Below are 13,633 nucleotides of genomic sequence, written 5' to 3' on the forward strand. Positions count from 1 at the left end.
TTCAGCAACAGTAAGGAACATTCCTGCCTGTTCACCAAGGACACTCACAAGCATTGTTTCCTCTAAGCTGTGGAGTCTTGTGAACAAAAATTCTACTTTGTGAGCTACTGGCATTAAAGTTGTGAGCTACTGCATACATCAGTTTGCTGTAGGGCCATTTTTCCTGAGCTGAGACAAAAATGTGTGAACTGGAGGCTAAAAAAATTGTGAGCTAGCTCACACTAACTCATCTTAGATGGAACACTGTGTTAGTATTATGTAGCCTGCTGTGAAGCATGCTAGATCAAGAACTGTCAAAGTGACAGCTAATCACATGACAAGAGTCACATGACTAATTAACCTGGATGATGCAAGGACTGGTAATATCTGGATCTGTTCTGAGGAGTCAGCATGAGTCAGCAGTTAGGTGATTTGTGGGCTGTCCTATATAAGCAGCAGAGTACCAGAGTGGTTTTTTCTCTCTTTGTATATGGATTACTGGCGAAGCACTTTGCTATTCTGGACTGTACTTGTATATAACTTCACTGTAAATATCTGTATAATACACGGTTTGTTATACTATAAAACTGGTGTGTTGGCTCTTCATATCAATGTTCCTGTTGCTAAGGCAAGTTACTGCTTTGGTCTACCTGCACTCAGCACACGCTCCTGCCGTCACACTGTTCACAAGAGTTGTTGGCAAACAGCCCCAAGCAGTGAAAAGACAGCCAATACATACCATCTGGCATTTACAGAATACAGTGCAAGATTTCACTCAGGAATGAGGGTGGGTGTAAGAATCCAACTCTTGTTGATAGTATGAACTTTTGCCCAGATATATTTTATTAGCTGTGATGTTCAAAGGATCTAGACCAGGGGTGGGGACCTTTAACACTCAAAGAGCCATTAGGACCTGTTTCTCACAGAAAAGAAAACACTGGGAGCCGCAAAACCCTTTTGACATCTAAAATGAAGATAACAATGCATATATCGTTTTTTACCTTTATGATAGTGTGTTGCATTTATGAAATCAATGAACTGCTGCAGAGAAAACAATTTTTTATTTCTGCACACAACATAAACATTTTGAACTCTGAAAAAAAGATGCTGGGTTGAAAGTTATTTTCAAATAAAGCACTCAATGTCTATTTGAGTCCTCCTCACATTTATGAAATTATCCACCTGCAGCAAACCAAAAATGCTGTCTGCTTCTTTGGGCCATCATCCTTTTATCACATGTACTGGAGTGTGCAGTCTGCTGTCAACCTGAATAAAAGGTCTATTTCACTGAACAATGTAAAGTATATATTTGAAAAATAATACCCAATTAAAATATTTATTTTACCTGGTTAATGTGATTTTTGCTCTTGAACCTCAGCGCACAATGTCCGTACATTGGGGCTGTAAGACGATACCTTCATCTTCACACAAGATTATAAACTGTCATCTGTGAGGCGTGAGCGATTTTTGTTTTTAATATACGTAGTTCATGTGGGAGAAGACCTGCTCACATAAGTATGTGGATCTGAAGGTCAACAGGACCCCAAATGCATATTTTTTTCATGTTCATATAAGTGCTGGAGATGGCATTCCATGTTTCAAATACAAGTTGGTCCGGTTTGGGAAGGTTTTCAATATCACTCCATTTGTGATTCTGAGCAAGAATGGCCTTCTGACAGGCAACATCTTCAAGATTAGCTGTCAAGCATTTGAAGGGACACCCATATATCTTTGTCGGCTATGTCAGTCAGTTCCATCTCAAGATCTGGTTGACTTACACCTGCAAATGCAGTCATATTCATAGGGATGGATCGATGTTCAGGGGAGTGACGGGAAGGATAATGTGGTTTTTTCCTCTCTGAACTCACAGAATCGTTTCCCAAACAATGTTTTCATTGCAGCGATTGCAGAATATTTATCATATTATGAGCTTGTTTGAACTCTCTCAACGAGGGGAAGTGAGACAGTGTATCTCTCTGTAAATCTCTGGCAAACACTGTCAACTTGCGCTCTAATGCCAAAACCTCCTCCAGCATGTGCAAGGCTGTGCTTCCTTTCCCCTGAAGACTTTTGTTCAGCGTGTTCAGGTGCGCTGTTATATCTACCATGAAGTGTAGCTTTTCCAGCCACTCTGGCTGTTTCGGCTCAGGAAGCCCTTTGCTTCCCAGGAAAGTTTTCACCTCTTCCAGACAGGCAGCAAAGCATTTGAGTACCTCCCCTTTGGACTCTGTTGTGCAACAGGAGATCAGAATATGTGCTTTCCACCTCCTCCAGTAGCAAATGGAACTGACGGTGATTTAAACCTTCTGCCGTTATTTTATTGACAATCTGAATGACAACATTCATTACTTCCATGCTTTCTGGTGGAAATGTTTGCGTGCACAATGCCTCTTGGTGCAGGATGCAGTAAAATGTCATCAGCGTTCTACCCAGCAACATCTGCAGTAAAGCCAAAAAGCCCTTCTGCGCTCCTGTCATACTTGGTGCCCCATAAGTAGCTACTGACACCAGGTGAGTGGTGTTTATTTCTTTAGTTCTTAAAGAATCCAAGACAGCCTCACAGATGTCTTCCCCCCATGTCTGACCTTTTAGTGGTATCAAATCAATCATTTCTTCCTGTGGCCCAGTAGAGCTCACATATTGGCAGAACAGCGCTATTTGTTCAATATCACTTCTGTCTTTGGACTCATCACAGGTGATTGAGTATGCCATTGCTGAACTGATGTCTTTAATTTGCTGTCTGGTGATGTTTTCTGCCGTTTTTATGGTTCTTTTTTTGACAGTCCTCGCAGAGAGAGGCATGTCTGATTTTCTGCACAAAATTTCACTCTTGTTTTTAAAGTCCGGGAATAGACGTTCTGGAATCCTCATGAGTGATTCTCTATATAATCTCCATCTGTGAACAGCTTCCTGTGCCTGTATTTCCTGAGCAGCCACAAAACTAGCATATGTAGTTGAATTGGCAGACTTAATCCATTGCTTGAAATGATTTTTACCCAAATCAACCTTCCGCATCAGTTCCGAAACAGATTTTCTTCTCTATCCAGATATTTTTCAGCAAAGGCTTTGTGTTTAGTTTGGAAATGTCTTGCAACATTCGACTTTTTGTTGTTTGCCAATTTCTCACAACATATTAAACATAATGGTAAACCAGTCTCATCAGTAGTGAAAGTGAATGAATCTGCCCATGCTCCACTAATTGTTCTGTTTTCTTCTGATTTTTTTTTCTTTTCTTGGATTTGTCCATGGTTGGCTTACCAGGGGTCAAAAGGCACAATAAATCTCCCGAGCCTTCTCTGCAGCGTACTGGTCAATCTAATGACCTAGAAGTGGGGGGGCAGCGGAGGGGGGGTGGAGAAGAGAGATTCACACACTTCACTGAAGTGTAACTGAAGGAAAGAAATTTTTAAAAACCCACAAAGAATCACATTGTTTTTGCTCATATGTTACACTGTTTTTGCACATTTATAACAGAAAGACCAAAAAAAGCATTGGAAAAAAAGGATGAGGTCATTTACTGTGGTTTACTTAGGAGTAAGCACCTTGAAGCAGACAGTTAAATATATTTATGCAAAAATCCACATGCAGCCAGATTGGGAAACTGTAAAAGCTCGAACTCCAAAAACCTTATAAAACGGGAGAGGGGAGAAAGAAGCGCCTTTATATTCATATTCCTCCTCTATAAATAAGGCGGAAAGTAGGAGGGGAGAGATTGACCTTTACTTTCCAACTCCTGAAGAAGGCTGGGGCCAAACACCGCCTGGGTTTGGTGGGGGGGGGGAGCGGAGGGGAGGAGGGAAGGAGGCGGCCAGGCCCTCTGAGGAGGTGATGTTCCTGCATTGCCCAGGCCTCCCTCCTCGCTGCCACCACCCTTGTGTGTGAGGGAAAGAAGCCCGGCAGCAGGAGGAAAAGGAGAGGGAGGCCCCGCCCACCTGCCCTCAGGTACCGCCTGCCCAGAAGCCCAACAGCAGGAGGGAAAGGAGAGGGGGGCCCTCTCCGCCCACCTGCTCTCAGATGCTGCTCACCCAGGAGCCCGTCAGCAGGGGGAGCTGTGCCTCCAGCAGCTACTGAACCTGTAATGATAGTTTGTTTCCAAATTCTAAAGTACTTAATTTCTTTATTTTTCCAGTACAGTGTATTAAGTAAAACTTGCTCAAATTTACTAAACTTATAACTTGTATATTCTTAATACACTTCCACAATACACTACAATTATAATATCCAACAGCAATTTGGTATATACAGATTGTCCATAAAAAGAGTTGTTCCTTATAAAATCTGAATGGGCTTCATAATACAAGGACTGGTTCCAGTTTATCCGGGGATGTGCCATTAGAGGCTATACACTCTGCTGAAGGGATTACTATGCAATGAGGCATTCACCTAGGCTGCTTGTCATCATTTTTGGCACACTCTGCATTAACTTACAATTAACGGAGGACATCAGCAGTCTGCTTCAGAGGGAAGTGTTTTGGTGCACTCTGCCTCAGACGGAATACAAATAAAGGTACACCTAGTTCCGAATGGTAATTATTGGATTTTGTGGACATATTCTATGCAACACATTCTGGACATTGGAAGAGCTGAGGCCTCTTAAGGTTTGACATACAAATTGGACAATCTGCATATACTAGTTGGTTAAATCCTTGAATGATACTTCAGGAGTTGGTGGGTGTTTGAAAACAGATTTTCTACTGTTCATATTTACATGTGTTGTTGAATGTGTATTGTTGTCAATAGTTGTGAACTTGTGATAAATTGCTGTTGGATATTATAATTGTAATAATGTTCCTTTCAAAGGTTAGGGATAATTTTTTTACAGTTAATGTTTAAAAATAAAAACAGTCCAGTGGCCTAATTCAAGGTATGTGCAAGGGCAAAGTACAATGAATGTGGCAAAGGACATGAGTTACATCCAAAGCTTTTTTTAAAAAAGAAAAACTCATTTGCATATGAGGCCACATCCCCTCACATCACTATTGTATCACAGATGGCTTTTTTGTAGAAAAGCCCAGCAGGAACTCATTTGTACATTAGGCCACACCCCTGATGCCAAGCCTGCATTCCTGTGTGTTCCTGCTCAAAAAACCTCTGGTTACATCACATGTGACAAAACTGATATGTGCCAAGATGGAATGCTGTGCTTGGCAATATCCCCCACAAAACATGATGAACTGCCCCTCTCCATGCTCCCGTGGTTATCAGGGCTAAGCACTTGGAACATGCTTCAAAATGGCCAACACCTTCGTCCAAGCTTGAACAGGAAAGGTGACACTTGCAGAATTACAAAGATTTCAAAGACTGAGTTGGCACAGATTCAGCAGAGAAACTAATGATAAGTAGTGCAGGGGAAGGAAAAGAGCAGCTGATGGTCACCTTACACATAGGAGGGGGTGGAGAAGAAGACAGAGTCACATAGGAAAATTCAGTTGCAGAAGTGTTTGAGTGTCTCAGCCATGTCTTACCCCCTGCAGGTTACAGGGAGATGTGACAGAGAAGGGCATAAAAAGTAATCTAGAGCTCTGTTGTATCACTTTTAAATCTAAATAAGATCAAGATTCTGACTTAATCCCAGATGGATGAATACCTATGCAGCACAGTGTAGAAACAGGGCTCTGGAAGTCAGTAATCATTTGGAAAAAAAGCTGACTATCTAATGAATGCTAGGGAGGATGGTATGGGACAGTCTGATCTCATCAGACCTCAAAAGCTAAATAGGGTCCATATTTGGAAGGGAGACCACCAAAGAAGGCAGCTGTGTAGAACGCTTCTCTGCTTCTCACTTGCCATGCTGGGGTCACCATAAATTGGCTGTGGCTTGTCAGCGCTTTACAAATACAGATCATAACCTGTCTATTTTTTACAGTTTCCCCAGGACCACAGGATGCCAATACACATTCCTTCTCCTTACTTGACCATAACAAAAACCCTGTTGAGAGCCAGTCTGGTATAGTGGTTAAGTGCACAGACTCTTATCTGGGAGAACCAGGTTTGATTCCCCACTCCTTCACATGCACCTGCTGATGTGACTTTGGGTCAGCCACAAGTTCTCTCAGCAGTTCTGGGAGAGCTCTCTCAGCTCCACCCACCTCACAGGGTGTCTGTAGTGGGGAGGGGAAGGGAAAGGAGATTGTAAGCTGTTCTGAGACCCCTTTAGGTAGTGAAAGGTGGGATGGGGTTATAAATCCAATCTTCTCTTCTTCTGTGAGATAGATTACACTGAGACAGAGTAAATGGCCTAAAGTCATTCAGGAACTTTCAGAACAGAAAGGGAGCAGTTTATTTATTTATTGCAAATTTTTCATCTCACCTTTCTGCCCTTATAAAGGCCATTAAGGGACAAACAAATTAAAAACATAATAAAATCACATCTTAGAAACCATTACAACCAACAAACACACATCATTAAAACAAAACCAAAGCTAACACCCACACACACTCAAAAAACAACAACTAAAACACTGGCCAGGAAAGAGGGATCACCGAGGGAACTGGAATCAAAAGAAAAAAAGTCTTCACCTGCTAGTGGAACACAGCCACTGAAGAAGACAGGTGAGTCCCTCTGAAGATTGGAAGATAACAGTTTTATTTAGGACTGCATTTGAATAATTTAATTTATTGGCCCTCTGTGAGATACCTTGTGATGGAGAACTGATGCTTCTTTGCTGCCATGGAGTTTGCTTTCAAATGAGTTTTTGCCTGTGTCTTTATCAGGTTTGTCCCAAATCTTCCTACCCTGTTGCTCTAGATCTCTCTTGGTCTGCTTCCACACTAATGTTTTGCTGTGTCTGCATTCCAATGTGGAGTGTTGTTAGAGAGAGTCACCAAAGCATCATGCGCAATCATCCACCCTCCGGGTTTTCCCCTGCTCCACTGTGATCTCTCTCAACCCCACTTATGTACATATAATTTTACCAACAAGACTGAGTCAAAGTGGATTTACCTACTACATGGGCAGGAAAGCGAGGATTTAAAAAATCTTCCCACCTATATCAGCACTACTTTCCCTTGGTACCCCTTTGTGCCTGCCATTCCTCCCTTTCTGCAATGTGCCATCAGTGGGCTTTTTGATGGCTATTGAAAAATGTCAGAAGTTGTTATAGTATCATAACACTATAGTGATACAGATACTATCAATTTTTTTAAAGCCAGCTAAAAGCTCTCAAGTGGTGCAGAAGCAGAGTGGTGGGCATTTGATACCAAGGAAAGCAAGGAAAATATCCCTGTGTGGATGCTCTGTTGTTACTGCGAATGTCTTCGGCATTTGAAGCAATAATGAAAGCAAAATGGGATGCAGCCTACATTTCCCTGACTCTAGTCCAGCATTCTAACTGTTACATCACCCGAGTTTCTACATAAGTAATAATAGGCGCAGTATTAGATTTGCTCAGTTCAGATGCCCAAGACAAATTGCAACATCTCTGGGGTCTTTTAGAGACTCCTTCTCCCCAACATCCGAGGTAAATGGCATTAGAAGAGCATTTTGTGATTTCAAATTAACCCTTGGAACAAAATCTACCCACTTCAAAAATCAGTAGTTACACAACCTACTTTTGGGTTCTGCTGCACAGTTTGATAACCACCAGGTTAATGTTCGCTAAGGAACTTGACCAAAAGGACAAAGGCGTTAACATGGGGAAGATAAGCTTAGCAGAATCCTCTCCAGATCAAAGCATGCATATTTGCTTAACCTAAAGTTTACATTTATAAATATACATAAAAACAAGGCAATACTGCAATCAGAAAAAGAAAAATATTTTCCTATCTTGATACACGTGACCTTTGGCTAGGCAAATGTTAATTGATTGCTTAGACAGAAGAATTTCTAGTAAAGTAGCAGAAGGTTTTAGAGTAGAAATCTAGGGCTCTGTCTAGCTCCTGGGCAGAGAGGTACAGCACAGAAATGAACACTCTCTGGCTCCCAGCAGCAACTTGAGCCTCCAGCAAAAGACTCCTAGCACTGACTTTAGACTTATTTAGTTATATTATACTGTGAAAGTGGTGCTAAAGCACAATGTGAGGAGAACAATAGATCAGAGAAGCTCTGATCAGTTGTCTTGTATACAGTATAAGAAAAGGCAAGACCAGGCTTGCCTTAAGGCAATACACACCTGGGATTATCAGAAAGGAAAGTAGTTAAAACCCCACAGACTCAACCAGCCCAGGCATAGACAAGAGGATTATTTGCAAATTTCATTTAATATATTCTCAATGCTCTGATACACAGAGGATCACGTTACTAGAAGAAAAAAGTAGAACACCCCACTCAAAGAACAAATAAAATCATGAAATTTAAACTGAACAACAATTGGATATTTGTAAAGGTAAAGGTAGTCCCCTGTGCAAGCACTAGTCATTTCCAACTCTGGGGTGACGTTGCTTTCACGTTTTCACGGCAGTCTTTTACGGGGCAGTTTGCCATTGGCTTCCACAGTCATCTACACTTTTCCCCCAGCAAGCTGGGTACTCATTTTACCGACTTCGGAAGGATGGAAGGCTGAGTCCAATCTGAGCCAGCTACCTGAAACCAGCTTCTGCCGGAATCGAATTCAGGTCATGAGCAGAGAGTTCAGACTGCAGTACTGCAGCGTTACCACTCTGCGCCACAGGGCGCAGAGTGGATATTTGTAGATGTGTGTTACTGAGGAGAACTGCAAAGCGGGGAGGGGGGGGGGGAATCCATGGTGAAATAACAGAATGACAAAAGGGGAGAGTTTGGATTCAGCAAGATAAAGCCACTCCCAGATTGAAATAAGAAGACTTCCATAATGAGATAGCAGCTTCTGGAGGAAATGCAAGAACCAAGAGATGTCAAGCAAATGATTACTTTTGGAATACGTTCTCTGCTGTCCACATAAAATGGCTGGGAGTGCTTTAGAGCAAAATATTAGTACCATAGCCATTCCCAGTAATTGTTGGCAAAATAAAGACCTCCACTGCAGAATTACAAGCATTTTCTTCTTGGCTCAGTAGTTTTGTTCCACCTAGGATCCAGTCTAGTGAATTCATTTTGTTATAAAGACTGGTACTATGATGGCATACTGCACAGGGCGGCAGTTATCACATAGCATGTCACTCTGGGGAATGTCATTCTGTTGTGATTCTACAAATTTCGTCATTCATATAGAATCTATACAGCCCTGGGGCTGCCATTTCTTCTTGAGATATTCCTCTCCATCTCCAGCATCATTTCACAGCGTCTTATCTATTCTGTTTTAAACACCGTTCCAGCAAGAAAGTGCAGTAGCCTTATTTTTAGCTTTTGAACTGAAGCACTTTTGGCACACCTCATATTTGAACACTAATTCATTATCTTTATTACTCAGCTTCCACAGTTGTCAAGAGAGAGCCAGTTTGTTGTAGTGGTTAAGTGTGCGGACTCTTATCTGGGAGAACTGGGTTTGATTCCCCACTTCTCCACTTGCACCTGCTTGGAATGGCCTTGGTCAGCCATAGCTCTGGCAGAGGTTGTCCTTGAAAGGGCAGCTGCTGTGAGAGTCCTCTCAGCTCCACCCACCTCACAGGGTGTCTGTTGTGGGGGAGGAAGATAAAGGAGAATGTGAGCCGCTCTGAGACTCTTGAGTGGGGGGCAGAATATAAATCAATGTCTTCTTCAACTGTGGCCACTGATTTCAGTTTTGATTTCATTTCCCCTTGTCTGCACTGGCACTACACTGAAGCAGTCCACCTCTGAGCAATGGCTGCACAGAAAAACAGCTGTCATCAACAAAGGAAGAGCTAGTGTGGGGCAATCATGGGTGAGCCAGACTACAAATCAGACCAAGGTTTAATCCCCACCCTGCCACAAAGCTCACTGAGTGGCACTGGACCTGTCATTCTGTGTCTGCCAAACCCACCTCAGAGGACTGCAGTGAACAACAAGTGGAAGGAGGGAGAAATCACATATGCCATCCTGTCCTCTGACAAATATGCAATTGTTAGAATGACCAGCTCAAACGTCAGAAATGTACAGCAGTGTTCAAACAAGGAAACTGGCATAGTATTAAGAGATCCCATCCCAATAATAGAATAATAGAATCATAGAGTTGGAAGGGACCTCCAGGATCATGGAGTCCAACTCTCTGCACAATGCAGGAAATTTACAAGTTTCTCTCCCCTCACCAAGTGACCCCTGCTCCATGCTCAGAAGATGGCAAAACAACAACAAAACCCTTGCTCCATGGTGTGTTAAAGTTCTGCTCCTTATCATTGGATAGGGGCACATCTATTGTCTTCTGTCCCCTTCATTCCAACCTGGTAGATTTCCTGTCGAAACAGTTTCTCCTACCCTCTAGAAATCCCGATTCTATTCCCTTAGAGATGACAAATGAGACTCTTCAGCGGCTCGTGGGAACCTTGAGCCTAAGCACTGTGACTAGAGTACTCCCCAAACTCCCTGGAGCCCAGCAAGCTCTGGCAAGTTTGCCAGCGAGGGCGCAGAGTGCTAGCATTCCCTCAGACTTAATTCGTTCGAGCCTTCCCGGCATCGCTTGGCGGCCGCTCAGCGCGAATGTTAGGCGGGCGCCGTTGGAGGAGAAGCAGGGGAATCCTCCCTGCCGGAGCTGCAGCTGAAGCCACCGACAACATCACGCGACACCCGCCTCGGCAAGCAAGCAGCGGAATGCAACGACCCCCGCCGCTATAGCAGGGCGACGCAGAGCGCGGAAGCGCCTCCATCTTTATTCCAGGCAAGGCCCGATCGGAACTCACCGAGGCTGCCTGCAGGCAGCGCCGCCTCCGCTTTCTTTTGAGCTGGCGCCGGCGGCGAGCCCTGCAATACCCTCCCTCGGCTTCTCCCTCGGAGCTGGATTCCGTCAGGAGGAGGATGCCTTCGGCCATCGCGCGGCTTTCCGGAGGGGAAGGCCTGGGGCGGAACCCCGGCCGCCGAATCCTCGGCTTCGGTTCCTAGCAGAAGCTCATCGCTGTCCCGAAGATCGCAGCTTGCGGAAGGGCGGTGCTTTCACTGAGAACGGAATCTCGAGTCAACCCACCCCCACCCCATTTGAACACGCCGTGTGGAATCGTCTAAATACACATTCCGGAGGGACAGCCCTCTTCCTCTGCTGTAGCCCAAACCACCGGGAGGCGTATTACGAACGCTTTCATTGCCTTTTCATTTGAGTCCAGTTGCATCTTAGAGGTCTCCGCACGCAAATCTCACTGTTCTGTCGCAGATCCTCTGAATGTATCCCGCCAGAGGCTTTCCTGAGCCTGAGGGCCGTTGCCTCGGAGGAGCGTTACACCCAGCGGGCAAAGAAATGTGTTCTTAGTGCAGGAAAGGAGGAAGAGTTATTACAAACAGACCAGCACAGTTTCCCGCCCTAAGGTGTGCTGGCTACATGGTAGAGCGCACAGGTGAAAACTAGATCCAATCAAAAGCGTAAACGATCCTCGGAGCCTGTGTGGGTGGACCAATCCCGTCGGTTGTAGATGAAGGTGCAAAGTAGGGCAAAAGCTAGCCTGTATGGAGAAACAGTGACTTTGTGTAGAGAACTATCTCCACACCATGTAGAGTACCAGGTCTGCACATGAATTCTAATTCAATGGCTTCTTTCTGGAGCTTACCTTTGAAACTTTTCTGCTGAAGTACTGCATTGCCAATTTTAACTATCATCTTCAGCAGAGTTACACCTTCTAGGACCACTGACTTCAATTAACTTGGAAGGGTGTAACTCTGAATGTACAGAAAAATGGACAATTCAACCCTATGTAGTTACTCAAGTCTAAATTCACTAAAGTCAGTAGGCTCAAACTACAGTAACTTTTTAGATTTTTTTTTAGAATTGCAGATTTATACCCCACCCTTCTCTCTGAATCAGAGACTCAGAGGCTTACAATCTCCTATATCTTCTCCCCCCATAACAGACACCCTGTGAGGTGGGTGGAGTTGAAAAGGTTCTCACAGCAGCTGCCCTTTCAAGGACAACCTCTGCCAGAGCTATGGCTAACCCAAGGCCACTCCAGCAGGTGCAAGTGGAGAAGTGGGGAATCAAACTTGGTTCTCCCAGATAAGAGTCCAGGCACTTAACCAGTACACCAAACTGGCTTTGCATAGGATTGCATTGTAAAATATTACATTCATTTTTCATGTCTAATGTATTCTAGTAACTAGAGGTAGTCCACTTTGACCAACATAAATGACAGAAAGTCACTGCTAACACTGATAATGGGTATATCATGTTAGAGGAGGTGTGGGAGAATGTGCTCTTGATGGCACAGATAACAAGGATGGTTGGCAGTTTAGGCTCTGAAGGATGGGGTCAACTAACACAGCTAGACACTGCTGCATTGGATGATTTCAGAACAAATAGGATGCCTGCAATTCCTGTGGCTCTTTCAAGACTAACAAGATACTTTATTTTGACTATGGCAGACTAACCCAGTTTTCCTCCTTGAATTTCATTATAGAAGGTACTGGTTTTAGCCAAAAGGAGTGGAAATCAATGAATCTCACGAAGCTTGAACAGATACAGATGTATATAATTTTATTCCTCTGCACACAGCTGGACATCATAACCAATGAGCTCAAGATGAGAAATCCATTTCATTCTACATACTGCACAGCTTATGCCATTGCTAGAACAAAGTTTGAGTCTTGTGACATCTTTAAGACCAACAAAGTTTTATTCAAGATATGAGCTTTTGTGTGCAAGCACAGTTCCTCAGATACACAAAACAGAATTTCCTCAAGCCCTACATTGGAAGGGTGGAAGGGAGAGCTGTCTGGAAGGGCCCATCAGAGCCAAGATGCATAAATAAAGCTGAGATTGTAACTAGGTGGTCAGTAAGATCAATGAACGGCAGCAAATTAGTAAACAAATGCAAGAACTAACAAACAGATGTCAGAATGAAGCTTGAGCTCAAATCTTGAATAAAACATTGTTGGTCTTAAAGGTACAAACCAGACTCACTTTGTTCTGCTTCAGACCAACGTAGCTACCCACCTGAATCTATGGCATTGTTAGTTAGCTAGTGCCACAGAGCTGTCTATTTCCATCCCCAAATATGTACTGAAAACTTTCTTTTAAAAATTTCTAATTTTTAGGTTCTAAAGAACCTCTACCAGAAGGTGAGACACAAGTTCAAAATCACTAGGAAGACTCAAAGCCAACCCATTTAATATCAAGGACTTCTAGCCATCAGGTCTATCAGTGACTACTAGTCATGGTGACTGAGGGGATCCTCAGTCAGAAGCACTAATCCTCTGAATCCCAGAGCCAGGAGACTATATCAGGCAAAGGCCTTGGCCTATATCCCCAGTTGCTGGCCCTCCAGAGGAACTGGTTGGCTTCTGTGTGAGGCAGGATGCTGGACTAGATGGACCACTGGTCTGATCCAGCAGGGCTCTAATGCTTTACAATGCTACCCTAAGTAGAATTGTACCTTTATGTACCCATTGACTTCAATGGACTGATTTAATATATCACTTATCCTTTATTTCAGTTTTGTTGCAAATTTCTACTTGGTTTTAATTTACATGATCCTAACCTTATTACTTAGCTTATTGAACTGGTTAGTCACACTGATTTACAGTTTAATCCACCTGGAGTCTCAGTGGGAAAAGCAGTATAAATACAATAAATGTCATAGTTTATTTCCATTATTTATAGTCTACCTTTCTCATTTCTCTTATACAAATTATAAATCAATACAA

At 43.3% G+C, this 13,633-nt stretch overlaps 1 protein-coding gene across 3 annotated transcripts in view; it reads right to left on the reverse strand.

Moving 5' to 3' along the window:
- Nucleotides 1–13,633, reverse strand: part of SIMC1 (SUMO interacting motifs containing 1) — a 72,529-nt gene that overhangs the window by 48,976 nt on the left and 9,920 nt on the right. For 2 of the 3 annotated variants that reach the window (XM_060240215.1, XM_060240214.1), the window contains exon 1: nt 10,690–11,353. The exons of the other annotated variant lie outside the window; for it this stretch is intronic. In XM_060240215.1, coding sequence (XP_060096198.1) covers nt 10,690–10,818 — 129 coding nt within the window. In that variant the 5' untranslated portion in view covers nt 10,819–11,353. Of the gene's footprint in view, nt 1–10,689; nt 11,354–13,633 lie in introns of those variants that run through there. 3 annotated transcript variants of the gene reach the window in all.

Source organism: Heteronotia binoei, chromosome 5, assembly GCF_032191835.1.
Source record: "Heteronotia binoei isolate CCM8104 ecotype False Entrance Well chromosome 5, APGP_CSIRO_Hbin_v1, whole genome shotgun sequence".
NCBI classification, from domain to species: domain Eukaryota; kingdom Metazoa; phylum Chordata; class Lepidosauria; order Squamata; family Gekkonidae; genus Heteronotia; species Heteronotia binoei.